General features: G+C 44.4%; 2 protein-coding genes and 1 pseudogene across 2 annotated transcripts in view; 2 read left to right on the forward strand and 1 right to left on the reverse strand.

Moving 5' to 3' along the window:
• FANCD2 (FA complementation group D2) overlaps positions 1-23,472 on the forward strand; it is a 65,110-nt gene extending 41,638 nt beyond the window's left edge. Inside the window, exons 27-44 of the mRNA XM_047780651.1 lie at positions 81-191; positions 720-832; positions 2,128-2,271; positions 4,510-4,626; positions 5,620-5,748; positions 5,876-5,994; positions 9,931-10,041; positions 11,150-11,280; positions 12,125-12,218; positions 12,720-12,845; positions 13,876-13,969; positions 14,626-14,697; positions 15,619-15,657; positions 16,790-16,864; positions 17,909-17,983; positions 19,192-19,338; positions 21,564-21,659; positions 23,052-23,472. Of these exons, the coding sequence (XP_047636607.1) occupies positions 81-191; positions 720-832; positions 2,128-2,271; positions 4,510-4,626; positions 5,620-5,748; positions 5,876-5,994; positions 9,931-10,041; positions 11,150-11,280; positions 12,125-12,218; positions 12,720-12,845; positions 13,876-13,969; positions 14,626-14,697; positions 15,619-15,657; positions 16,790-16,864; positions 17,909-17,983; positions 19,192-19,338; positions 21,564-21,659; positions 23,052-23,123 (1,865 nt within the window). The 3' untranslated portion in view covers positions 23,124-23,472. The remainder of the gene's footprint in view (positions 1-80; positions 192-719; positions 833-2,127; positions 2,272-4,509; positions 4,627-5,619; positions 5,749-5,875; positions 5,995-9,930; positions 10,042-11,149; positions 11,281-12,124; positions 12,219-12,719; positions 12,846-13,875; positions 13,970-14,625; positions 14,698-15,618; positions 15,658-16,789; positions 16,865-17,908; positions 17,984-19,191; positions 19,339-21,563; positions 21,660-23,051) is intronic.
• LOC125137825 (60S ribosomal protein L28-like) lies at positions 2,973-3,689 on the forward strand (annotated as a pseudogene).
• Positions 23,473-24,217: 745 nt separating the features above from the next.
• FANCD2OS (FANCD2 opposite strand) lies at positions 24,218-26,667 on the reverse strand. The gene is made up of 2 exons (XM_047780679.1): positions 26,465-26,667; positions 24,218-25,042 (listed from the first exon to the last, which is right to left on the reverse strand). Exons 1-2 carry the CDS (start codon positions 26,520-26,522, stop codon positions 24,498-24,500), a joined length of 603 nt encoding a protein of 200 aa, XP_047636635.1. The 5' UTR covers positions 26,523-26,667; the 3' UTR covers positions 24,218-24,497.
• Between the last annotated feature and the right edge of the window lie 1,100 nt (positions 26,668-27,767).

Below are 27,767 nucleotides of genomic sequence, written 5' to 3' on the forward strand. Positions count from 1 at the left end.
CAGTTGGGTGATTAGCATTCCAAGTCTAATGGTGGTATATCGTTGGTATACCTTGAGCTTCTACCTGCTCTCTCTTTCAGTCACCCCAGACTATGTCCCTCCCCTTGCAAACTTTGACTTGGAAACTTTAGAAGTAACACCTCATACGAGCACTGCTGTTTCAGCAAAAACCAGAATACAAGGAAAGATGGGTGAGTTTGTTCTTTTCTTCGTATTCTGTCTCCCTGTGCTGTGTTGAATTGACTTAGAGGTTATCTTCATCAGGGCATTGGAGTAATTGGAGAGATTACATGATTGAACCCTTTTTTGGGCATGGTTATCAATGAACTGTAATAGAGGGTTATATTATCTCTTCTCTCTAGGCAATCTTTTTTTTTTTTTTTGGCTTTTTATGGCTGTACATGCTGCATATGGAAGTTCCTAGGTTAGGGGTCGATTTGGAGCTACAGCTGCCAGCCTGCACCACAGCCACAGCGACTCAGGATCCAAGCTGCATCTACTACCTACACCACAGCTCACTGCAACACTGGATCCTTAACCCACTGAATGAGGCTGGGGATTGAACCCTTGTCCTCATGGATGGTAGTCATGTTTATTTCCACTGGGCCACAAGGGGAACTCCTCTAGGTAATTTTATCAGGTTGTTTCCTGAAGGCAGTGATAGTTAGCAAACACGGTTATTGAGTATTTGAGTCTCTTTTTTCTTTTTGAAACATAAGGGGGAAGGAAACGAAAAGCAGATGGCAGCAAAACATCCTCCCCTGACAGACTTTCAAAGGAGGATAATTCAGAATGTGACCCTACACCATCTGGTAGGAGCCCACTGGAGAAGGTATGGGAATGACAAGTATCTTTGAAGGTGTGTGACAGTCCAGTGCGGTTAATAGAGGGCCAGCATCATTCTGTGCACTTTATTTATTTTTTTGGTTTAGAGGGTTTTTTGAGTTTTTTGCCATACCTATGGCATGCGGAAGTTCTGGGGCCAAGGACCAAACCCACATCACAGCAACCACCCAAGCCATAGTTGAATCCTTAACCCCCTGTGCCATTAGAGCACTTCTAGTCTATGCATTTTACAGAGAGAAAAATTAGGGAGAGGAGAGGCAAACAATCGCTCCTAGACTTTGGAATGACCCTCTCAGTAGCAGAATTTAGGTTAGATTCCACATCTTTATCACTACCACATACTGGCTTTTCTAATTATTTTCTTTCTTTCTTTCTTTCTTTCTTTCTTTCTTTTTTTTTTGTCTTTTTTTTGCCATTTCTTGGGCCGCTCCAGCGGAACATGGAGGTTCCCAGGCTAGGGGTCTAATCGGAGCTGTAGCTGCCAGCCTACGCCTTAGCCACAGCAATGCAGGATCCGAGCCGCGTCTGCAACCTACACCACAGCTCACGGCAACCCACTGAGCAAGGGCAGGGATCAAACCCGCACCTCATGGTTCCTAGTTGGATTTGTTAACCCCTGAGCCACGACGGGAACTCCCAAAATATGCTTCTTTTAGCCTCTTTCCTCTTCCCATCTCAGATTATCCACTTTTCAATGAATGAGATAGCATGAAATGCTTCATACAATTTCTGATACTTAATAAACAGGTCCTCTTCCTATAACTGAACCGCTCATGGAGTCGGTGTCGTGTTTATGAAATTGCCTAAAGCATGTGGATCCCAACTATTTCTGTTTTTTAGCTACTAGTTATTATTTGTTATATATAGTTCCTCCAATCTTCCTAATCAGTACTTTCTTGAAAGGCTAGGATTAATATCAACATTTAATAGATGAGGGAACTAAGTCCCAGAGAGGGTAGGTGACTTGCCCAAGGTTACATAGTTAATAAGTGCTTGAGCAAGGATTTGAAGCCAAATCTTTCTGGCCTCTAAGCTCATAGTTTTCTGTACCAAATCCTAATGGGTTGATTTGTCTAGTAGTTCATCCTTAAGTGGAAACCAACCAAGAATCTCGATGTGTGACCTATGTCCAAATATTACCTTAGGTGCTCTGTCTCAGGAATATTTAGGGACTTTGATAAAAGGATGTGATGAAACTGTAATTGCACTTTGAAATCTTCATTAAAAATTAGATTAATATTACAAGCCTTATTCTCTTGGTTTCTGTTGCTGTCTTCTCAGGAGCTCAAAGGGAAGGAAGAAAAGGTGTCAGTGTCACTGCAGAATTACCACGCTTTTTTCCGAGAGTTGGACATTGAGGTCTTCTCTATTCTGCGTTGTGGGCTTGTGGCCAAGTTCATCTTAGATAGTGAAATGCACACTGAAGTAAGTGACACAACTGAGATCGCAGAACTTAATCTTCATTCAGAAAATTCCTCAGCTCTATTCCTATTTCAAAAAGAATACCATGACACTGAAAGAAGTTGCATTCCAAAGCCTTTATATGTGAAAGTGATGATGAATAATAACCCTCATCATCCTGATGTTTATAAATCTAGGTTTTTTATAATGTGTTAGACATTATAAAAGAGGGTGTTAATGATGTGATCCCTACCTGTGGATACTAATAATAAGCTATTTAGAATATTTTTGCAGAGTGGCACTGTTGTGGTTTACAGTACTCTGTGCAGTTTTCACTTTTTCATGACATTTGTTCAGTATCCATGAGATGCTTGTCAAGGCCTTTTTTGCCACTAATCTGGACATTGGCAATTCAGTAATACATACAGCATGATGCTTACCTTCAGATAGCTCCTAATCTAATGAAGGAGGTAGACAGCTAACAGTACCTGATGTATTGATGGTCAGAACTGAGTACCAGTGAAACTCTGAGGAGGGAGTGGTATTTATTTATTTATTTTTTATTTTCTTAGGGCTGCACCTGCGGCATATAGAAATTTCTAGGCTCGGGGTCGAATCGGAGCTACAGCTGCAGGCCTATACCACAGCCACAGCAACTCAGGATATGAGTTGCGTCTGTGATCTACACCACAGCTCAAGGCAACGCTGGATCCTCAACCTACTGAGTGAGGCCAGGGATTGGACCCGCATCTTCATGGATACTGGTCAGATTCATTTCCACTGTGCCACAAGGGGAGCTCTGGGAGTGGTATTTTTGGAAGTAGAGGACATTTTCACAGAAAAGGTAACTTTTGATAAGGGATTCACAGCGGGTAGAGTTTTTCCACATTAAAAAAAAATTGAGAAATAGCATGGCCTCTTTCCATCTCTGACCACTGCAACGAGAGGAGCTGCCCTCATGCCCACACATCTACAATGGATGGTGGTGCAGAACTGGAGGAATAAGCACACGTACAACACTGAACCCAATAACCTGAAGGCCCACAACGCCTTCCACTACAGCGGGCCTATTCATACAAGACTGTGGGCGTGGAGCTGGTTTTGGCAAAGGAGTCTTGGTGGCAGTGAAGCCGAGATCTGGCCAACAAAAGCGGGCCACTTCCTCTGTGCGGAACAGCATCAACAAGAACTCCCATGCCACTCTTAGCAGTATCCAGCACATGATCTGAAAGAGCAACTATTGCCTGGATTTGTGCATGACTGCCATCCATAGAGCCAGCACCATCCTGTGCAGCCAGAGGCCTGTGATGGTGAAGAGGAAGTGGACCTGCCCCACCAAGAGCCTGAGCCATCCCCTTCTCCAAAGCAATAAAGACATTAGACTCCTCACCAAAAAAAGGGAAAAAACAAATAGCATGGCTTTTTACTATAGATTTTTATAAGAATATAATCTCATTCAGCATGGAGATAGTACTTGTTTTCAATCTTTCCACTTCAGCTTGTACTTAGAGATTGTCCATAAATGTATGTTGAGCTAACAGCTTGAAGTGAGACTGTATTTGGTCTGTTCTGCTTCTGGTAGTATAATATACATGTAAGAATCCTGCTCGGAGTTACTAATAGCAAAACATTAAGGGAAAGAAAATGTGAAAGGATTATTTAATGAACAGAGAAAAGCAGAATTCCCTTGAATTAGGTTTTTTTTTTTTTTTTTTTTAATCTCAGGGTATTTAGGAAAAGCACTGTGGGTCCACAGCTGGAGGGAAACACCAGAGGCATTTATTTCTATAGAAAAAATAAGTCTTAAACTGTACTATCTCAGATTCTTGTTTTAATAGTTTAAAATTTATTTTACTTTAGAAATGCTTGACTATCTGGAGTTCCTGTTGTGGGGCAGCGGAAATGAATCCGACTAGTAACCATGAGGTTGCAGGCTCAGTCCCTGGCCTCACTCACTGGATTGAGGATCCGGTGTTGATATGAGCTGTGGTGTAGGTCGCAGATGAGGCTGGGATCCCGAGTTGTTGTGGCTGTGGCGTAGGCTGGCAGCTGTAGCTCCAGTTCGATCCCTAGCCTGGGAAACCAGAAATGCTTGACTTTGTGATTTGTTGACAGAGCACAATAGCTGCTTATATGAGGTGGGGGAAATTTTGCCCTTTTTTGGTCAGATTCTTCACCCATTGCAAAGAGTCAACATGAAATGTGTCCCCCAAAGGTGGGTTGGACATGCTTGGAATTATTCTTCCTTCCTCCTTATGACAGGCTACAGAAGTTGTTCAACTTCAGCCCCCTGAGCTGCTTTTTTTGCTGGAAGATCTCTCTCAGAAGCTGGAGAATATGCTGACCCCTTCTGTTGCCAGGAGAATCCCCTTCCTCAAGGTTTGTACAGGCAGGAACACAAGCTCTGGCCTTAGTGGATTTGAAAACAAGGAGGTCTTAGTAGTGAATAAGTTATCACTTCCTCTGGTATTGTGTTTGGATAGCATGGTGGTAACCCCATTGCCACACTATGTTTGCCATGCTTTCAAAAGGAGCTCTGAAACAGAAAACAAAAAAGCTGCTCGAAACAGGGAATGCCCTGAGTATTCCTGAATCCTTTTCTTTGCTTGGGTTTTGGTTTTAACACCTCCCAAACAGCCTGTACCCAAGCCTCAGTGTAATAGTTGGCCACCTAGAGGAGTCCAGAACCCAGAGTGTGTATCTAACAGACAAATGCACATAGCATCTGGGGAGCAGTTAGATGACGCAGGCAACAAAATGCAAAAATTTTAGATGTGTTTTAACATCTAAAATTGATGATTCTCTTTTTGTACCTACTGTTTACTCTGCGTTCTTGTTAGCGTAAATGATTTCTATTTTTGTGAGTTTTAGCTCATTAGCAATTATGGGTCTATACTTCTCAAACACTGCTTTACTGTATAAAAGCCAGTTTCTTTGTTATTTGAAGATTGAGCAAGTTCCTTCTGTCATGGAGTTCCCGTCGTGGCTCAGTGGTTAACAAATCCGACTAGAAACCATGAGGTTGCGGGTTCAATCCTTAGCCTTGCTCAGTGGGTTGAGGATCCAGAACTGCCATGAGCTGTGGTGTAGGTCACAGATGCAGCTCGGATCCCGAGTTGCTGTGGCTCTGGCAAAGGCCGGCGGCTACAGCTCTGATTGGACCCCTATCCTGGGAACCTCCATATGCTGTGGGTGCGGCCTTAGAAAAGACAAAAAAATACCAAAACAAAAGTTCCTTCTGTGAGACTATTATCCCTAATTTCTTTCTCCTTCTATATAGTGGCACAATGTTTGATTAAACTCCATGACAAACTTTCAGTTTCAGAGAAGCTATCCAACAGTTTCTTCCCCAGTAACTGAATTTTTTTATAGAGTAAAGGGAACCGGAATATTGGATTCTCACATCTCCATCAGAGATCTGCCTCGGAAGTCGCTCACAGTGTTTTCCGACTGCTGACTCCATTATGTAACCACCTGGAGAACATTCACAACTATTTTCAGGTCAGAACCTATCTTACTATTATAGAAATCACTAAGCGAACTAGAATTCTTATTGGGCTGAGAAATTTTGAAGGAAAGTGAGTGCAGTTGCTAAAGCAACAGTCCTAAGAGTATTTTTCCCTTTTAGTGTTTATCTGCTGAGAATCACGGTGTAGTTGATGGACCAGGAATGAAAGTTCAAGAGTACCACATAATGTCTTCCTGCTATCAGAGGCTACTGCAGATTTTTCATGCATTTTTTGCTTGGTGAGTTTGTGGCAGGTACAGTAGGTAGAGATAACCAGAGACTGTTACTTAAAAAGCTGTTACCAAATGAGATGTAGATAAATTCCAGATTACATGGTAAAGAGCTGAAGGCAGTGAGAGCTGGAGTGTTTAGGGACGCCTTAATGGAATCATGGGACTTCATGGGGCTTTTGGAGGGTAGATGGCTTTTGAAGAAGTAAAGGAAGAAACTGGAAATCAGTCATGGACAAAGGTTTAAATGAGGGAGGCATGTCCCTTAAATACTTTTGTTCTTCAGGGCTGGGCCTTGGCCCCTCTGTTCTCATCATACAGGTCTGCTGGGCAATCTCACCCAAGCTTAAATTCATGATAAAATTTATCTTATGGGCTATAGGAATTTATCTCCAACTGCCTCCCCTGCACCTGCTTCATTGACACCTCAGACTCATTACACCCAAAACAAGTATTTCAGCCTTCCCACCTGTCCTTCAGCTTCCCTTGATTGGGTAGATGGCACCACCATTAGTCTGAGCCAGAACCAGGAATTATTCTTTATCCCTTCTTCTACTTTACCTTTCTTCTTACCCGTATCTCATCACAAAATCCTGTAGATTTTCTTTTCCAGATAACATCAAAATGACAACCTGGGGAATCCATTGTGGCTCAGCGGTAACAAACCTGACTAGTATCCATGAAGATATAGGTTCGATCCCTATCCCTCCTCAGTGGGTTAAAGATCCAGTGATGCTGTAAGCTGTGGTGTAGGCTGCAGATGTAGCTCAGATCTGACGTAGCTCAGATCTGGCGTTGCTGTGGCTGTGGCATAGGCCAGCAGCTATAGCTCTGATTTGATCCCTAGCCTGGGAATCCATATACTGCATGGGTGGCCCTAAAAAAAAAAAAAAAAAAAGACAATCTGTCCTCTCCTTCTCCACTGCTTCCAGAATCCTGTCATCTCTCACCTGGTCTAAATTAGTTTCATAGTTGGTCTTTCTGTCTCCACTTGTCCTCTTCACAAAGTAGTCAGAATGACCTTCCCAGAGGTCACCTGTGGGGTAGCAGGTTAAGTATCTGGCTTGTCACTCTAGTGGCTCAGGCCACTGCTTCGACACAGGTTCAGTCCCTGGCTGTGAACTTCACATGCCACAGGTGTGACAAAAATGGGGGGAAGTGGGGAGAGAAAAAAGATCTTTTAACTCACTGAGCGAGGTCAGAGATCGAACCTGCACCCTAATGGATACTAGTCAGGTTCATTACCTCTGAGCCACAACAGAAACTTTTGCGCTTGCACTCTGCTCTCCAACTGTAGTGAATTAATTTCACACATGCCAATCCTTCTCCTGGGATCCCTATCCTCCTTGATTCCATCTTTTCTGACTTAGCCTTGAGATCTGGATTTAAACTTCACTTCCTCAGGGGCATCTTCCCAAACTGCTAGGCCAGGTAAGTCTCCTTTCTACCTCTCTGATCTCCAGTTTTCTCCTAAGACTCTTACAGTAGAACTTAGCATGGTTTATTATGATTATTGTTCATCTGTCTTCCCTGCTGGACTGTGAGCTCCATGGAGGCAGAGACCAGTCATTGTCATATTCTCAGTACTTAAAAACAGTGCCTGACAAAGGATTTGAACAGATGCTTTATCAGGGAGATATATGGATGGCAAAAAATACATGCAAAGATATTCAGTAGTGTCAGTTATTAAGGAAACGCAAGTTAAAATCACAGCATGGCTAACTCAAAAAAGACTTACTTTGCCAAGTGTTGGCAAAGACGTAGACTAACTAGAGCTCTCACGTGCTGCTTGTATAACTGTAAAACATACACCTGCTTTTGAAAACAATTTGCCCATTCCTTAAAAAGTTAAACATACACCTATCACACAACTCCACCATTTCAATCCTAGTATTTCTTCAAGAGAAATGAGAGCGTATTTCTACATAGACTCTTATGCACGAATGTTCATTGCAGCTTTATTTGTAATAGTCCAAATTGGAAACAATTCAAATGTCCATCAGCCAGTGAATAGATAAACAGATTATGGTATGTCAATGTGGTAGAATACTATATGCAACAACATGGGTGAAAAAAGAATTATGCTGAATAAAAAGCAAGACTGTAAGAGTATGGTAGTATTTGATTCTTTTTATATAAAATTCTAGAAAACATATAATCTTGTGACAAACTGTTCAGTGGTTTCCTAACATTGGACAGGATGGTGGAAGGAGGGCTGGATTACAAAGGAGTACAAGGAAACTTTTGAGGGTCATAGATAGGTTTACTATTTTCATTGTGGGGATGGTTTCATGGGGAAGTCAACTGATCAAATTCAGCATTTTAGATACATGGAGTTTATTGTATGTCAATTGTACTTCAGTAAAGCTGTTAAAAAAAAAAAATCCTGGAGTTCCCATCGTGGCACAGTGGTTAACGAATCCGACTAGGAACCATGAGATTGCGGGTTCGGTCCCTGCCCTTGCTCAGTGGGTTAATGATCCGGCGTTGCCGTGAGCTGTGGTGCAGGTTGCAGACGCGGCTCAGATCCCGTGTTGCTGTGGCTCTGGCGTAGGCCGGTGGCTACAGCTCCAATTGGACCCCTAGCCTGGGAACCTCCATATGCCGCGGGAGCGGCCCAAGAAATAGCAACAACAACAACAACAACAACAAAAGACAAAAAGACAAAAAAAAAAATCCTCAACCCAGAATTCATTTGTGGAAAGGATGAGAGACTGCCACTGGTGACGTGGAAATGTTCCTAGAGGAGCAGAAGATCTAAGGGTCAGATTATGCTGGACCTTGAAGATTAGGCAGAAGAATTCAAGTGTTGTCCAGGGAAGCAATTTTGGAGTTTTGTGATCATAGCCATGATATAGCAAAAACTATTTTAGGGAAATCCTTTTTGGCAGCAGCCTTCAGGCAAAGGGTTTGGGTTTTTTTGTTTGTTTGTTTGTTCGTTCTGCTTGTTTTTAAGGACATATGGAAGTTCCCAGGCTAGGAGTTGAATCAGAGCTACATCACAGCCACAGCAATGTGGGATACCAACCTCTTCTTCATGGCAATGCTGGATCCCTGACCCACTGAGTGAGGCCAGAGATTGAATGCACATCTCCATGCATACTTGTCAGATTCTTTTCCGCTGTGCCACAACGGGATGTCCCAGGCAAAGTGTTTGGAGAGGCAACCAAAAAGACCAAAGATGTTGATGGGATCTGTGTGTAGGATGATGATAAGGGCCTGGCCCAGAGTAATGGCCTTGACTTGGAAAGGAGGGGACAATAGGAAAGATTATCTGAAGACAGAATTGTTAAGACTTGATTTATTGATGGAGAAGAAGGAATAAGCTCTTTGAGCATCTACTATGGATTAGACATTGATATAGCAATTTCACAAAATTATTGCCTTTTTTTGGAGAAGACTGAGACATCTTTAAAATGTAGAAAATATGAAATAGGAAGGAGAATTTTTTTTTCCTTGAAAATAAACCTAGGAGGTCTTTAAGGAAAGACTGCATTTCAGCTTCTGGTCTGATACTCAGAGCTGTGACTGAATTTGACACTGGAGTACTTCCAGTTCTCCCTTCAGTTCTCCTTTTAGTTTTAGTCCTTTTCCATTGACCTTTTTTTTTTTCTTTTTAGGGCCATACCTGCAGCATATGGAGGTTTCCAGACTAGGGGTCTAATCAGAGCTACAGCTGCCTTTGCCACAGCCACAGCAATGCCAGATCCAATCTGTGTCTGAGACCTACACCACAGCTTGTGGCAACGCCAGATCCTTAACTCAGTAAGCGAGGCCAGGGATCGAACCTGCAACCTCATGGTTTCTAGTTGGATTCATTTCTGCTGCGCCACAACAGGAACTCCTCCATTGATTTTTTGATGGTACAGACTGGAGGCAGGATCCTCACATGCTTCCCAAGCAATCTTCCTGAAACTAAACTACCTTTCCTTGTCTTTCCCTTAGGAGTGGATTTGTTCAACCTGAAAATCATAATTTACTCTATTTAGCCCTCGACATCCTTACTAAGCGACTGAAGCAGGGAGAGCCTGACCAACCCTTGGAGGAGCTGCTCAGGTGGGTCAGACTGCACATCCCAGAGTGTTGTCCCAAGAAACTCTTGGGAAGAAGGTTGGCATAAGTTCTTGGAGATAGGTTATCTTGAGTGTCCAATAGTCGTAAGGGAGATTGATATTTTCAGTGATTTTTCCTCATTATATGAGCCTGCTCATCTGTGTATTCAGATAAATCCTGAAACATTAGAAACTTGAACTCAACATACTAAATCTTTGTGCATCCTGCATTCCTGTAACGTTACATTTTCAGGTAATGATGGTGGAAGCACTGGCCATTGGTAATCATCCAGAGGCCCATTCTGTCTCATAGTAGGTTGGATAATTAGGTAGCAGCAGTTAGTTACCACTGCTTGCCTGTCTCCTTCCTCATCTTGGAAGAAGAGGGGCCTAAGCTGAGGGTACAGGAAGTGAGAAGGAGCTTAGAGGGGCATGGCTCCCAGCCTTCTACTCCAGCTTCAACCAGAGGGCCTTGGTCTTTCCCTCACCTCCCCTGATAGTCTAGGCCATCACTGAGGCTACAGTCAGTGCTTGTCATTCCTGCCTTTAGGGCCTTATTTCCTTTTTAGTACAGTGTTTTTTAATTTGTTTGACTTCCTTCCCACAGTCAATCAGGAGTTGACTCTAGTTTTATTTCAACTATAATTTTGAATTTACTGTGACTCCTCATCTGCTATGACTTCAGTGCATTGAAAGCTAACTGTATATAGTACATTTAATAGAAGCATTGTTCCTCTGCCTTACCACTTCCTTTCATCGTGTCCCTATGAACCAGAATCTAAACATTATTCTCAGTGTGATGCCTAGTGTCTTAAAGAGCAGTTTACCCGGGTTCCATGTGTAAGCATGGCCTAGGCTAGCACTTCAGTATCTTGCCACACATGACTCTTCAAAGCCAGTATTCCATCCACGGGGCTCTGTTATGCCCTGGCTTTCTCCATACAAAGTTACAGTTCTCTTATCAGGGTCTTGAAAGAAGGTTCTACTAAAACACCTGAAAATGAGGAGGGTTCTGAGTAGACCATCAATATTTAAGTGAACTTGGATGGCTCGTGGTTTTAGATACATCTTTAATACTTGTGATGCTTTTTTTTCCCTTGTCTCTTTTACAGCCAGAGCTTCCACTACTTGCAGAATTTCCACATCAGCATTCCCACTTTCCAGTGTGCTCTTTATCTCACCAGACTTTTGATGGTCATTTTGGAGAAATCTACAGCTCCTACCCAGAACAAAGAAAAAATTGGTAATGGGCCATGTCTTCTTTGTTCCTTCATGAATAGACTTGTAAATTTAGGGCTTCGTAGGACCTTGCAAATTTTACATGTAAATCTCTCCACAACTGTGGGTGTGCCTTTTGCTACACCAAGGAGGAAATATTTTCCCAGAAGGAGCTATGTCTGATCTCTGCTGGCATTGCTTAGATTGAGTGTGGTTAGTTGATTTGGCTAGATTTTCTGTTTGGCTTCTCTTTACTCATGTCCTCACCCCTCTTTTTTTTTTTTTTAAGTATCTGAGATATTTGGCAAAAAAAAGATATGAACCACAAAGTTAATAAAATGGGAGAGGAAGGAGAAATCAGGATTAAATGTAAAGAAAGGTCTGGCCCATTCCTGACTTTATCTTTTGACATGGCTCTTGGAAGGCATCTCAATGATTATACAACCTAATTGGCAGCACAGACAGAAAGCAAGAAGAAAATGCAAAAATGTTATTCCCTGTTGGTTAAAAGGGGAGGGTTTGGTTTGCGTCTCTGGGGTGGCCGCTGCTTATTGGCCTGCGCAGGAGGAACTCTGATGGACTTACTGCTGCCCAGCAGCTTCCTTTTCTCTTTGTGTCTGTGGGGTTCATGTTTGTTCCAAGACACAGTAAGAGGGTAGGACATGTTGGGTCTTAGACAGATGGGGTCATTTCTTGTAGAAGAACTGGCAGAGCAGGAACTCATGATAGCTTTTCTCAAATTGTCTATTATCCCATATAATAGTAAATATGAAAGAATAATCCTTTGATCAGTTCTCATCCCCTGAGGCCTGAAAAACAAGAGGTTGACTTTCCATGCATGAGCTCTCTTTGTCCTGCTTCTCCAACAGCTTCCCTGGCCAGACAGTTCCTCTGTCGGGTGTGGCCGAGCGGGGAGAAAGAGAAGAGTGGCATCCCTAATGACCAGCTCCAGGCTCTACTTAGGTGAGAGGCTCTGTTTCTGTCCATGAGCCAAATAGCCTCCTAGTTTGCCACTGTTCAGATCCCTTATCTGGTCGAAGACTGAGAAATTACCTTGGTCAGAGGTAACTTGGAAGCAATGGAGTAGGTTTGAAATTAACAGAAAATTGACATATGTGGATTGTCAGAGCTTCCGGTTCTGTTTTATAGTGTCAGCTAGTTCCTTATTATTAAATCAAATCATAAAGGAAGTGGAGGAGTCTGCTGTTGTAATCTACCTTGTAAACCAGTGAGTCAGATATTTATTGCCTCCTATATCCACCCATCACTTCAAGGTGTCTAACTGTACTTCCAATTGAGACATCATTTCCTTTACCTCTGGACAAGTATCTGGAATCTTTACCTTGTTAAAAATAAATGCAGATAGTTTTTTTAAAAGCTTACTACCTAGTAATGGCTCAAGGATGAAATCTCGATTTAGGAATTCTATAATATATGTTTATACTCCTATGACTGGCAATGCAGCATCTACCTGGAGCACACAGACAGTGTCCTGAAGGCCATAGAAGAGATTGCTGGGGTTGGTGTCCCAGAATTGATCAACTCTCCTACCAAAGATGCCTCTTCCTCCACATTCCCTACACTCACCAGGTAAGAGCTTGCTCTCCTCTAGTTCTTTCCCTAGGTTAAAGTCACACTGTCTAATGTATATAGTTTCCAAATAACTATCTCACTCTTCATCTAGTTCTGATAACGGGGTGGGTCCATTCATTTATTCAACACATAAACACATAGAATGTCTAGTGCACACTCTCTCCAAGGGGCTCTCAGCCACCCCATGTGGAAGTACTTATTGAGGAATGAATCATCAGTAGTCATAGTCTTCAGGGGCTCTGGATACTTAGTCACCAAACTTTTTTTTTTGGCTTTTTAGGGCCCCACCCGCAGCACATAGAAGTTTCCAGGCTAGGGGTTGAATCGGAGCTACAGCTGCTAGTCTATGCCACAGCCCCAGCAACGCAGGATCCAAGCTGCGTCTGCGACCTACACCACAGCTCATGGCAATGCCAGATCCCAAACCCACTGATCAAGGCCAGGGATTGAACCTGTGTCCTCATGGATACTGATCGGGTTTGTTACTGCTGAGCAACAACGGGAATTCCATTAATCAGCAAACATCTATCAGCACTTTCATGTGAGATTATTTTTTCCAAAGGACAAAGTGATTGTTGTGTCTAATCCTGTGTCTCTTAAGGGCAGTGGTTATCTGACACTTGTGTGGTCTTACATTCTTGATCTGTTTGGTCCTTCTGACGAGCCTTTGGTAGATGTCATCACCCTTATTTTCCTTAAGAAGAAAAGGAGCATAAGAGAGGAGCTTGCTTAGGTGTGTGCAGATAGTAAAGTACAAGTGGAACAGGGAGTAACTCGGATCCTCTCACCACCACCTCCCTGCCCTCTCTCTACCACCACTCTTTCCCTTCATGAAGTTAATCTCATTGTTTCACAGGCCCTCTCCTTGGCTTATTTCTAAATGCGTCTCACTCTCCCATCCTCGCAGAGTGGACCTGAGTGAAAGGACATTCAGAGAAGGGAAATGACTTTTGGGGCCCTGGCTCCTCCCCAGATGTTCTTTCTAACCAGTGCATCATTATGTGGGCATCATGCTTTTCTCCTCTAGGCACACCTTTGTCATTTTCTTCCGTGTGATGATGGCTGAACTAGAGAAGACAGTGAAGGGTCTTCAGGTTGCAACAGCAGCAGACTCGCAGCAGGTGAGTCAGGTATTCCCAGCCCAGGAGTTAGACTCTGGCTTACTTGGAAGCTGCTGGTTCTTCTACTCTTTGGTCCAGTTTCTCCTAAGTTATTTCCTTTGAGTTACTGAGATCCAGAATCTTATTCAAAGAACTCCTGGTTTGATTTCCTTTCCCTTGACTGAAAGTGAGGATTGGGCTCAGTGTCCTCTGGCTACTGTCCAAGGGTAAGTCTGGACTCCATAGACCTAGTCTGGGAAAAAAATGTCTTTGCAGCCTGATGGTCCCAACTGCAGCTTGTGAGCTGGCATGAGGCTAGCATGCCTCTTTGAGATGCTGTGGTACTGGGCCTCAGCAGTCTGCTAACCAAAACAGAGTTAGCCTGCTGGGAGCAAGGGCTGGCGTAGGGATCAGAGAAGCCAGAAGATCTTATGGCCAGAGGTTTTTTCCTACTTAGAAATTACTGAAGAAGAGTCACCTTTTAGAAGGTCTCTATAAGGTACCCTAATGTTACCATATACATGTCAACCTCAGAACCATCTTGTGGGTACACTTGTTGCTGTAACTCCTTTGGAGAATAATTGGTTTAAATCTCTGAATAGCTGGGTAGTCCGAGAGTACAGTAAGAGAAGTATTTGGCTGTGATTCAGAGGTGCCTTATATTTGGCTGCCCACAGATTCATGAAGAGAAGCTCCTCTACTGGAACATGGCTGTTCGAGACTTCAGTATCCTCATCAACCTGATAAAGGTGAGTGGGGAGGCTCCTGACTCCATCTCACTGGCTAACTGTAGGAACCACTAAGGGGCTTGCCTTCCAAAACGGGCCTCCCAGCTCTTTTCCCAGCCTGTCCTCAGGGACTTGCTTCCCCTGTCTTCCTCTCTGTGCCCCACCCCTCCTGAAGAACCCTTCCTACCTTCCTGAGCAGCATCTTTTCCTTCTCTGCCTTCCTTTTTTCCATCTGCATTGCAATACTTACTGTTTAATGGCTCCTTCCCCATGTCATGCCCCTGCCCTGGGTCTGAGCACATTCCCCACTGTCTTCCTCTTGCAACCCTGAACACCTCTTTATCCCTCACACACACTGTGTGCTCCCCTCGATCCATGATTTTGCTCAGGCTGTTCCTCCAGCTTAGAAAGTTGTTCTCTCCCTTTGTGCCTCTCACCCACTCTTTCTTAAGGCTTCAGATCAAGGTTTGGGTCTCTTGGCGCCATGTTCCTAACACTCCTTGTTCTACTCTTCCCTCCTCTTCCTTAGTTACAGTGATTACTTTATTCTGCTTTGTAATCAATTTGTTGACATGTTGATACATCTTCTTCATTTTCCTTTTCTTTTTTTTTTTAGGGCCGTACCCGCAACATATGGAGGATCCCAGGCTAGGAGTCTAATGGGAGGCTATAAATGCTGGCCTACACCACAGCCACAGCAATGCCAAATCTGAGCCATGTTTGCAACCTACACCACAGCTCATGGCAACGCCAGATCCTTAACCCACTGAGCAAGGCCAGGGATTGAACTTGCATCCTCATGATTCCTAGTTGGATTTGTTTCTGCCGCACCACAATGGGAACTCCCTCTTCTTCATTTTTGATATCTCTGCAACACTCAGAGCTATGCTTTGCACTGTGGGTCAGACCTCAGCTTTGGTTTCTTGTCTTTCATCTCTCCAGGTGTTTGATAGTCGTCCTGTTCTGCACATATGTTTGAAGGTAAGCAACAGACTAGGCCCTCTTTAGTGTTTATTCTTCCTGTAGATCTCTCTAGTGAGGACCTCAGCTGAGAGGAGTTGCTTAATACCTTGCCCACAACCCAGACTCTCCAGGATCTGTGCCCTCAGGTAGTCTAGAGCAGACTATGGATGTGTTTTCCCATACTAGCTGGATGATGAGAGAAGCCGGTTTTCCTGTGAGTTTGAGAACTTTATCTTAAAACTAGGAGTGGGAGTTCCCGTTGTGGCTCAGCAGTAACAAACCCAACTAGTATCCACGAGGACACTGGTTCGATCCCTGGCCTCAGTGGGTTAAGAATCCAGTGTTCCTGTGAGCTGCAGGCAAGGCTCAGATCCCGCAGCAACAGCAATTTGCTGTGGTGTAGCCTGGCTTCGGGAGCATTAGTCCCTTCCTGCTGCTATTTCCCAGGCAACAGATAGGGAGGAGGAGTGGGTGACTCCTCTTCACAGAGCCCATGGGAAGAGGACTCAGAGAGCTGGTGTTCTGGTGTCTACTGAACTCCTCTGCCAGGGCGATATCCTGGGTCAGTGCTAGATTTGATGGTAAACCCAGTGGGTTAAGAGCTAGGGAAGGCTGTAGGGACACTGCTTCTAACCCACCACTGACAGTTCCTTCCAAGTGGATGGCGCCCCTTTTGTGTTATCTCCTGATGTCTCTCTTCCTCTTTATTCTCCACCCTGGGCCCAGTGTGGGATGTGGTGAGAAGGGGAGTGATTTATCTTATTGGGAAGTTTGGCACTTGGTCCTGTGTTTCCTCAGCTCTTCCCAGCTTAATCCTCTTGAGAGTAAGTTGTCCTCAGGGAGCTGGGGTTCCCTTCTGTTTCTCTGAGCCCTCATTCTCAAGCTGAGCAACACCCCTGTGCATCAGCTGTGTCTGGGGTAGTTAAGTCTGCCTAATTCTGGGGCTTAGTTAGCAAGTCCATTAGTTTTTTTATGTTAAGCTACATTCTCCAAGTTAACCTTTTGAACCCTTCTCCATTTATTTTTTATATATAAAAATAAGAAAAGAAATCCCCTGGTCTGGGTAATGCAATGCTGCCTCAGGCAGGGGCCTTTCAGGTGAAGGACCTCAGCTAGAGGTCATCACCAATGTTTGTCTTCTCTTTTTCAGTATGGACGTCTCTTTGTGGAAGCATTTCTGAAGCAGTGTATGCCGCTCCTAGACTTCAGTTTTAGAAAACACAGGGTAAGAACTGAGCAGCAGCAAAGACTTGCTCTGTACAGTTGTTCAGAGGATGTGTCCATGGAGACTTCTGGTCTGGCATGGGAGCAGTCCCCTTGCCCAGGTTCTTAGTCACAGATCTACTTAGGTACCTCTGGTCACTTCAGCCATCCCCAGAGATGCCCACAGAGAACTGAATATTCCACCTTCCTGCTTCTCCTCCACATCTGAGGATGGCTGTTCCTTTTAGCTTGAGTTTATTGTGCTACTGCACTCCCAGGACCTCACATATTAGGGGGTCATTTGCTTATTCCCATGTGCTTCTCTAGGTCTGGTCTCAAGAATTTAGGGGGGGGAAAAACCAAACTCACTTTTGTTGTAAACTTTGCCATTATAAAAGACAATCTTAAAGAGTTTTTTTTAGCTGAGTAGGACCCAGGGCTAGAGTAGTGAAATAAGGATAGAAACAGAGATGACAATCTCTCACACATATTTAGCAAATTGAACTTTGTAAAAAAACAATATTTGCCTGGTCCCTTATAGCTCAGAAAGGGAAAGGAGAGGACGGCCAGCAAGCACTCCTCCTGTTTGAGGGGCAAATTAAGATAATTATCCAGTACCATCTGTAAAAATTGTGAATTGCTGTGTTGTACACCTGAAACTTATATTGTAAGTAAATTTAATAAAGGAAAGGTGATTATCCATATGTGGCTGGAACCTGCAGGATTCTTTGGAACCCTTAACTGAAAGAATTTCTTGCACTTAAAATGAAATGATGGCGTTCCCATCGTGGCTCTGTGGTTAACGAATCTGATTAGCATCCATGAGGATGCAGGTTCGATCCCTGGCCTCGCTCAGTGGGTTAAGGAACCGGCATTGCCGTGAGTTGTGGTGTAGGTCACAGACTTGGCTCGGATTCTGTGTTGCTGTGGCTGTGGTGTAGGCCAGCAGCTGTAGCTCTGATTCGACCCTTAGCCTGGGAACTTCCACATGCCACAGGTGTGGCTCTAAAAAACAAACAAACAAACAAAAAATTCATTTGGCACTGATGCATGTTGTTGGTTCTAGGAAGATGTTCTGAGTTTATTGGAAACCTTCCAGTTGAACACGAGATTGCTTCATCACCTGTGTGGGCATTCCAAGGTAAGAGGGAGAGCAGGTCATCATTGGCTTAATCTGCCATTGCTGTTTAGAGATCCATGGGTTCCAGCAGCTCCTTCTTCCTTTTTCACCCCCTTTATTTCTGGGACTGTGTCTGTCCAAAGGAAGTTTATTCAGCATTGTCAGTCCCAGTTGCTGGCTGAGATTGGGCAATCAACTAGAGGGGAATTTCTGCATCTGAAATTTGATTCAAGCTCCGTAGCCCTATTTCCTCTAGAAGGTCTTCTTTGGTGAGAGAGAGAGAATGTTGGTGGGTGTGTAATGGCTACAAAGCTCTCTGGGCAGGAGAATGTTATGTCAGTGATGATTCTTCTGGAAATAAAGAGGTAGTTCCAAAAGCAGCTGTGTTTAGGGCTGTTCATCTGTACTGTTCACTTGCCAAGGAACACATTTGTCTCCTATGAGAACATTTTAGCTTTCAAGGACTTTTCGATTTGAAGCCTACCACTGAACCATTGTCACTTTTTATCTGAGGGAACACAGAACCATGGAGTTCTATAGTCACTGGCAAACCCGTGGTTCTCCCACCCAGTTCCTGTTGTGCACTTCCTCCCCTGGTTCTGACTTCTCAAGATGTTGAATAGTGGGATTTTAAGGCCTCTCAGCTAAAAAAGGATACTGTCTGTTGTTTACTATCATATATGTTCAGGCATATTTTAGGTAAATTGGAGTTCCCATCGTGGCTTAGCAGATTAAGAACCTGACTAGTATCCATGAGGATGTGGGTTCAATCACAGGCCTCTCTCAATAGGTTAAGGGTCCAGTGTTGCCACAATCTGCAGCATAGGTCGCAGATGTGGCTTGGATGCCACATGGCTGTGGTGTAGGCTGGCAGCTGCATCTCTGATTCGACCCCTAGCCCAGGCACTTCTTTATGCTGCAGATGTGGCCCTGAAAAAAAAAAAAAAAAAGGAATTTTTTTTTTAGATAAGGTAATTGATAATTGGTCAATAAGATGTTTTGAGGAAACGAGAGGTGTCGGTGGTGTGTCTTCTAGGCTCTTTTAGCTTGAAGGACAGCTGCCATTCTCTTCAGAATATTCTGCAAAGCTTCTGCTATTTGATGAAATATGTCTCTGGCCTATGCTCTTGTTCAATGTTCAAGTGTCAGGAATTCAAGAGTCGCTATATTGGAGATGTGAAAGCATGATGATAAATCCAAATGAGTTGGGTGTGTTTGTTTTCATTCAGATTCACCAGGACACAAAACTCACCAAACATGTGCCTTTGCTCAAAAAGACCCTGGAGCTGTTAGTCTGCAGAGTGAAAGCTATGCTTACCCTCAACAGTTGCAGAGAGGCTTTCTGGCTGGGCAATCTCAAAAACCGGGACTTGCAGGTAACCCAATGGTGGTCTCCTACTCCCATGCCTTGTGAGAGTGATGGGAAGTGTGGAAGGGAGGTCACCCCAGCACTGCTCTCTCCATACTCAGTTGCTTTTCTCTTAGTCTGTGACTCTTTTTTTTTTTTTTTTTTGATTTGTTTGTTTGTTTTTTGTCTTTTTGCTATTTCTTTGGGCCGCTTCCGCGGCATATGGAGGTTCCCAGGCTAGGGGTCGAATCGGAGCTGTAGCCGCTGGCCTACACCAGAGCCACAGCAACGCGGGATCCGAGCCGTGTCTGCAACCTACACCACAGCTCACGGCAATGCCGGATTGTTAACCCACTGAGCAAGGGCAGGGACCGAACCCGCAACCTCATGGTTCCTAGTCGGATTCGTTAACCACTGTGCCACGACGGGAACTCCAGTCTGTGACTCTTTAGCTCTTCAAGTTGGGGAGCATTGCTCATAGGCAATGGTTGTAGGCCATACTCCTCATCCCAGGAAGTGAAGGCACCACAACAGCCCTTTGGTATAAAAAAAGGCCTCAGACACAGAGCCAGATTAGTAAGCCACTTTCTGGGAGTTCCAGTTGTGGCACAGCAGAAACGAATGTGACTAATATCCATGAGGATGCAGGTTCAGTCCCTGGCCTTGCTTGGTGGGTCGGGGATCAGGCATTGCCATGAGCTGTGGTGTAGGTCACAGACACAGCTTAGATCCCATGTGGCTGTGGTGGTATAGGCCGACAGCTATAGCTCCAATTCAACCCCTGGCCTGGGAACTTCCGTATGCTGCAGGTGTGGCCCTAAAAAACAAAAAAAGAAAAAAAAAACCCATCCAAAAAAAAAAAATCTCTTTCTACAGCTAGAGGGGGACCCTAGGGCCCACTGAGGGAATATTAAAACTATTTTTTTTGTTGTCGTTCAGTTATTTTTTTTGTGTTCCTCCCAAAACCAGTCTTATTTCTAAAATTATTCTCTGGCTAATTTTTATTTTATTTTTTTTAGGGCCACATCTGCGGCATATGGAGGTTCCCAGGCTAGGGAGTGAATCAGAGCTACAGCTGCAGGCCTATGCCACAGCCACTGCAATTTGGTATCCAAGCCTTGTCTTTGACCTACACCATAGCTCACAGCAAGGCCAGATCCTTAACCCACTGAGTGAGGCCAGGGATCAAACCCACAACCTCATGGTTCCTAGTCGGATTCGTTTCTGCTGCGCCACGATGGGAACTCCTCTCTGGCTTATTTTAACAAACGAGCATTTAATTCTTTCAGTCATCAGACTGAATTTTTGTGTTTCTCATACTACTATTTTGGAGTTGCAGCATTTTTCAGTTAGAATCCAAGCCCTTCTCATTCGTGCTTACAGTATCTGAGTTATACGATGTTTTATATGAAAAGAATAGCATCCCAGAGAATTGCTTTCCTTGCTTCATGGCAACCTTATGAGGTGGATACTATTGTTTCCATGAGAAAAATCAAGCTGGGAGAAATTAAGTAACACCTAAAGTCATTCAGCAATAAGTGAACAGACCAAAGTTTGAGTTCACACAGTCCTGATCCTTTTTTTGTTTGTTTGTTTGTTTGTTTTTTTGCTATTTCTTGGGCCGCTCCCTCGGCATATGGAGGTTCCCAGGTTAGGGGTCGAATCGGAGCTGTAGCCGCCGGCCTACGCTAGAGCCACAGCAACTGGCGTCTGCAACCTACACCACAGCTCACGGCAACGCCGGATCGTTAACCCACTGAGCAAGGGCAGGGACCGAACCCACAATCTCATGGTTCCTAGTCGGATTCGTTAACCACTGTGCCACAACGGGAACTCCCTGATCCAGATTTGATGTTCTTAAACCACTCAAATATACTAGCCTTCAGCCTCTGCATGGCCATCTGTGGTTGGTGTGTTGGCACTGCCTGCTCATAAATCTTAAGGTATTTGGGAAATTATAAAACCATATTCAGCATTTAACTGAAAGAGTCAGCAATTTATTCTGGCTTTGTAAATCTAGTATATTAGGATACAAAGATGAACCTTCTGTAAAACTACATATTGTATCAGAAACACAAGCATCTCAGAAACCTAGGTTATTCTCAAGGTGCTGGATCACAGGTTGCTGTCCACGTTTGACCGTATTTGAAGGACTGAATGCCTTTGCCTTGCCTGTAAACTAAGCCTTTCTCCCCTTGAGACTCCAAATGTGATCATAATAACCCATAATTTGTCTTGGCCCATCACACTCAGGGTGAAGAGATTATATCCCAGAATTCCCAGGAGAGCACAGCCGAAGAGAGTGAGGAAGACACAGCATCCCAGGTCTCCAAGAGCAAAGCAGCAGAGGTATGTTTGCAGAAGGCACTGGTGGCTCTGATGGCTGCATCCTGTTCATTATCCTGACTTGGTAGAGAACACAGAACTTTCCCTGCCTGAGTTTATAATCACATACTTCTCTACCCATCTCCATTCCCTCCAAAAAACGCTTCCTGCACAATATTGTAATTCCTCTTGAGTATCTCAAGTTGTGGCATGTGTTACACAGTTGAACACTCCCTTCCATTGTAGCCCCATATTTTCCCTGAATTCCTCTCTGAAATTTTCAAGGGGAGATAAGAAAAGGTCAGAGTATTCCTTGAGTGTTGAGAAGAATGGTTTAAACCATTTAAACATGCTGTTTGAATATATAAAACGGAAATGTGAAAGCGAAAGCACAGAATCAAAAGCTGCCATCGCTGAAGACTTAAGATCAGAGGAGGAGCCCTTATCCGGTTCTGGGTTACAACCACTGCTTTTGAGACTTTAAAGAAAGCTAAAGAAAAATGTATTTATGAAAGTTTGTTACAATTCAGGTGGATCATGGATGCAGAGAAGCTCAGATTTAAGAACCACTGCTATGGATGCAGTTTGCACTGCAATTTGAGGCTGATGCAGAAAGATCATTTAGTATGAAGAATTATTTTATTACATGGTTTTTTTTTTTTTTTTCCAATATACCTCTTTTGTTCTCAAAAAAGTTTGAAGCAGACAGTATCCTACTAGTTCAGTACTTTGTCCTAAGCAAACTTCCCAGATTAGAGTTACAGACCAGAGAGAATTTTAGCTGGATTCCAATTGGATTTTTAATTTAACAAACATTTCATTCTGTTGAATGACCATTTTGTTCCTATGTTACATGCATGCAGTAGAGCTGGAGGGCCATGGCTTATTTAAATATTGTGCATTTTTTGGAATTCCTGTTGTGGCACAGCAGAAACAAATCTGACTAGGAACCACGAGGTTGCATGTTTGCTCCCTGGCCTTGCTCAATGGGTTAATGTGAACGGGCATTGCTGTGAGCTGTGGCATAGATCTCAGATATACCTTGGATCCTGCATTGCTGTGGCTGTGGCATAGGTCGGCAGCTACAGCTCCGATTCAACCTCTAGCCTGGGAGTTGGCATATGCCATGGGTACGGCCCTAAAAAGACAAAAAAAATTTTAAAAGTTGTGCATTTTTGTTTGGGTTGCAGAATGGCATAAGTCAGCATCAAAATGGCTCCCTCCATCATCTTGGCTTAGGGGCTATGAGACAAGAAGAATGGGAGAGCCTTGGATTCATTTCTCAAAAGAATGGTTTAAAACCTGTCAGCCATTGGTTTTAACAGTGATACTATAGAGTCATATATGCTGTGGGAGCAGTATTGCAAGTCGTGGGGTCTCCCAGATGACCTAAAATACTTATCCTTTGTCCCTTAGGATGGTGAAGTTGAAGCAAGTGATGGAGAACAGGAGCAGGAGAGTGAAGAGAGTGATAATGACTCCGATTAGACCACAGAAAGTCTGCTCCTCCCTCCCCATCTCTGCCAGCGTCTTGCCACTTTGTGTTCGGATTTGAAATCTGCTGTGTGCCTTTCTTACTGGAAGCATTCTATTTTGTCTTTAAAGAGGAAGCTTCATTGAATCCACTTGTTTCTTTCATGGATTCTCTACTAACAAGGACCTTGGCTCAGAGTGCAAACGTAGCGGTTACCTGTCAATTTGGGTGAACATGGCAGTGCTCTGCTGCTAAGTAGTTAAGATTCTGGGCTTTGGGAGCTAGTTTGAAGCTCTTTGATTTATTCTAGAATTTAGGCTTGTACTAGTTTTACAAGTAAAGTACATTTTAAGTTCCGCCTCAGCTACCTCATTCCTCTTTTCGGATTTGCTTCATCACTCAGGGATTAGGTAGAATCGAATTGGGGTTTGAAATGATGGACACTGGTGTAATCATCAGTTCTGCTACTTAAAATCACAAGTTCTCTATTACAAGGACCATCTTATCTGAGAAGATATTTGTGATCTTTTTGGAGAACTGAGGAATTATTTTAAGTCATAAGAAATATTCGGCTGCTTTTTACATTTATGGTGGTCATGTAGATGGATACAGGAAAAAGAAGAAGACAACATCAAACTCATGTTAACTTTATATATAGTTTATTTCCACATTATTCTGAGTTATACCTATAATCTGGTTACAAAAATGCAAGTAGAATATTAGGAGAACACTTCAGCTAAAATGGGGAACTCTTCATGTCTTCTGCCAAAAAGCCCAGTTTTAGTGCTGCTGCTTCTTCAGTGCTTTCTTGCCAGGCTGTAAATAGTATTTAATGTTTGTTAATATTTCTACCCACATTTGTACTCTCTGGTAGCATTAGGGTGTGGCTGGCTAGATTTTTATGTTGTTTTGGTGGGGGAGGTTATTTGTTTTTAACATTAACCCTTGATCCACATATAGATTTTGTTTTGGTTTGGGGGATTTTTTAACTGTAGATTTTTGACCCCCTCATTTCATGTACATGGAAATTGGTAATCTCTTTCCTTGACACTTTGTTTTCCCAGTGCATTGTGGTATTCACTGTTGAAATGAGTTCACAGTAGGCTCATTGGTACATATGGTTTAATGGTTCTTTATCACATGTATATGTCATTGCTAGTTTGACTCTCTTTTAAATTGTCGTTCAGCTTTATAGTGGAAATGGTCTCCCTTGCTCTGGCCCATTTTTGGAGGGGAAGGGAGGAGAGAAGTTCCTGAATTGTCACTGCTTGACCGAAAAGATAGATGGCCAGGGCGAACATGGTTTCCTTTTCACAGACAGGTCTATGTAAGCTTCAGACACGTAGTAGAAGGCGTGGTGTGAGGAACAGGGATCAGATGGGGACCCTTTACCTGGAGTGTTGCAAGGCAAAGGTACACTTCTTGTATGTCGCATACAGCAGGAGGATGGAGCGCAGCATCTGTTTGCACATGGTCACTGTCATCTGAATCTGAGGCTCCTTAAGTCCAGTGGGCCACTGGTGCTCCTGGCTGATGATTTTGCAAAAGGCTGACTTGTCTGAAACTCTGAAGGTCCCAGTCCATTTTGGCGGCTGAGCCGTGATGACCCTGCCAAAGACAGAATCCACTCCACTGAGGCGGACAGGCTGGGGCTTCCTAACCAGTGCTTTCTTGTTGTTCATGGTTCGGAGCTCCGATGTGTGACAGGGCAACTTGGGACTCACCCCAGGCTCCAGGAATGGGCTGTCTAGGACTAGAGTGACCTCTTGAAAGCACAGCTGCACTTCAAGATCAGAAGGGGTATGTGGGAAGCAGGGGGAAGCCCTAAAAGGGTGCTTAGAAGAAGGTGTAGGCGTTGTGTGCCGCAGCCACTGGAAGCTTTCGTCCAGCGGGGTCCATGGTGACCAGAGCTGGTATCCTGCCATTGACAGTCCTAGAGGAGAGGAATCAGAACATGGAATTTCCCTAGCATGCTTTTGGTGAGGGTATGGCTGTTCAAATTCACATCTCTGTCTCATCATTGACTTTAATTTACTCTATATTTCTCAAAAAACAGATCCCAGTAGATGTCAGGATGCTAGTAATGCTTTATAGGGACATTAGAGGATAGTAACAAGAACTGAATCTGGCAACTGTTATGGGTTCTAAAACATTATTAAACCAAGGTTCACAAGCCTCTGAAGATAGGTTTTTAACCCTTTTTTTTGTCTTTTTTTTTTTTTTGCTATTTCTTTGGGCCGCTCCCACGGCATATGGAGGTTCCCAGGCTAGGGGTCGAATCAGAGCTGTAGCCACCGGCCTACGCCAGAGCCACAGCAACGCGGGATCCGAGCTGCGTCTGCAACCTACACCACAGCTCACAGCAACGCCGGATCGTTAACCCACTGGGCAAGGGCAGGGACCGAACCCGCAACCTCATGGTTCCTAGTCGGATTCGTTAACCACTGTGCCACAACAGGAACTCCTAGAGTTCGTTTTTTAAAGAGTATTATTGGTGGTGTTTCAAACCAGAAGACCTCCCCCTGACCATGGCTGGTATAAAGGAGACTTGTTGATTTCCTCCAACTGGTATGTTTCTCCTGATCTGTTTAGGCCCATGTACATACTTTCTTCAAATATCTCCAGCTGCCTTTGGATGAGAAATTGACATCAGAGGGATAGTTACATATTCTAAACAGCCTTTGAAAGGCTTCTAATGCTTGTTATTATGATCCTAAACTCAGGACTGCTCTGGTACACCACCAAGGCACAGTGGAGGAGGGTGTTAACTCCTCTGAGTATGTGATCATAATCCCAGGAGCCTTTCCTCCTTTGTCTCTTAAGAGGCAACAGGGCAGGGGGACAAGGCTTTATCAAATGTCCAGCCTAAATACTCAGCAGAACCAACATGGGATGAGAGAGGGCTTCTGACCCCAGGTCTTTCTACCACTTTGTCACAAGGTTCAAATAAAGATATTTCACACCCCCACTCCCACCTTCCAGAAGTCACCATCATTCACTCCAGGACGGATTGAACCTAGGAAGTCTGTTCAAGCTGCTCTAGTAGCTCCCAAATGGGGAACACCTGGTTCTGGCTAAAAAGTCTTCCCCTTGGTACCAGTCCCCCTCCGAGGACCCCCATCCTGATTTCCCCATCTGGGAAAGTGGAAGACAGCGTCTAAGTACCCCTGAGGTTCTTGTGAACGGTGAACTGCGATCCCAAGGGGCTGGAGCTGCCCTGAGTGGGGAAGGCTTCCCCTTCAGGCCAGGAGAGTGGGCTGTCCCCGGGGGTCCCTACCCGGGGGCGGGGACAGAGGGCTAGCGGAGGTGGTGGTGAGAGCCCAGGCCGGTCCCACCATCCGGGCCAGGGACTCACCTGCTGAACTCCGAGGGCCACACGCTCCAGAGTGGCGGCCGCTGTTTCCAGGCCGCATCTTTTCTCCACCGGGCGCCTGGCAACCGCCTTTGTGACCCGGGAAGCACGCGGTGGGGGGGGGTGGGGCGGGGGACTCGAGGAGCCCCGCTGGGAGCCCCCACCTCCCTGGAACACTTGGCCTGGGCCTTAGCCTTCAGCAGTGCCAGTTGGAACCCCACCCCCTCTCTTCCCCTTTGGCAGTTGATCTGTGCCTTTGATTTGGCAGAAGAGGGCCTACTCCAAAGACTGGCCTGGAATCTGCATGTGTTCCTGGAGCTGTAGTTAGTGTCAAAAAGTAAGCTCCAGGAGTTCCCCTGGTGGCCTAGCAGTTAAGGATTTGGTGGTGTCACTGCTGGGGTGCAGGTTCTGATCCCTGGCTCAGGAACTTCTGCATGCCCTGGGCACCACCAAAAAAAAAAAAGAGGGGGAGTAAGTTCTAGTCTTTAAACCCTGCTCTGGGGGTTCAGGCTGACTTGCGCAGAGTTCCAAAGTCTTTTGCTGCTGCACTGGAAAGATCCAGGCACTAGGAGACAGTTTATAAATGCTAACCTGTCAAGAGCAAGAAGAAAGATTCATGTCTCTCCTTGACTTCCTGGCCAAAAACTTTGCTCCGCTTCCCGTTAAATCTCAAAAAGAACAAATTAACTAATGGCCCACCTGCCCTTAGCTTACAAACCCAGAAATTGCCCTGGTGCTTTATTAGCAGTCACCTTTTTGTCTGGCTCTTTGGATGAAGCCAAGGGGAGGAGACTGGGAGCCTGGGGATGTGGCGTCAGGATAAGATTCTAGTTTGGAAGATCTGATAGTCTGGAGGGACTTGTCAAGAATTGTCAGGTGTCCACTGTGTGCATGTGCCTGTGGAAGGAGAGATCAGTGGAGAGAGTGGGAGGCTGAGGCAGAAAAATGGAGAGGGGCAGAGACTGATGAGTCTTGGAAAAGACTAAAATGATTTTGAATTACTGGTCTTTTCCCTAGTAAGTTTATTTAATTAATTAATTTATTTACTTATTTAGTCTTTTTAGCACAGCATATGGAAGTTCCCAGGCTAGGGGTCGATTCAGAGCTGCAGCTGCCAGCCTACACCACATCCACAGCAATGCAGGATCCAAGCTGTGTCTGAGACCTACATCACAGCTCATGGCAATGCTGGATATTTCACCCACTGAGCGAGGACAGGAATCAAACCTGTATCCTTATGGATACTAGTCGGGTTTGTTACTGCTGAGCCACAATGGGAACTCCTTTATTTTCTCTTGAATCAGAG

This window comes from Phacochoerus africanus, chromosome 1, assembly GCF_016906955.1.
Source record: "Phacochoerus africanus isolate WHEZ1 chromosome 1, ROS_Pafr_v1, whole genome shotgun sequence".
Taxonomy (NCBI): Eukaryota; Metazoa; Chordata; class Mammalia; order Artiodactyla; family Suidae; genus Phacochoerus; species Phacochoerus africanus.

Excerpts from the sequence above, each read along its gene's own strand:
- FANCD2OS (XM_047780679.1), bottom strand. The coding sequence starts at position 26,522 with ATGCGGCCTGGAAACAGCGGCCGCCACTCTGGAGCGTGTGGCCCTCGG. Across the intron at positions 25,043-26,464 it reads TGGCCCTCGGAGTTCAGCAG|GACTGTCAATGGCAGGATAC; the intron begins GTGAGTCCCTGG and ends CCTCTCCTCTAG.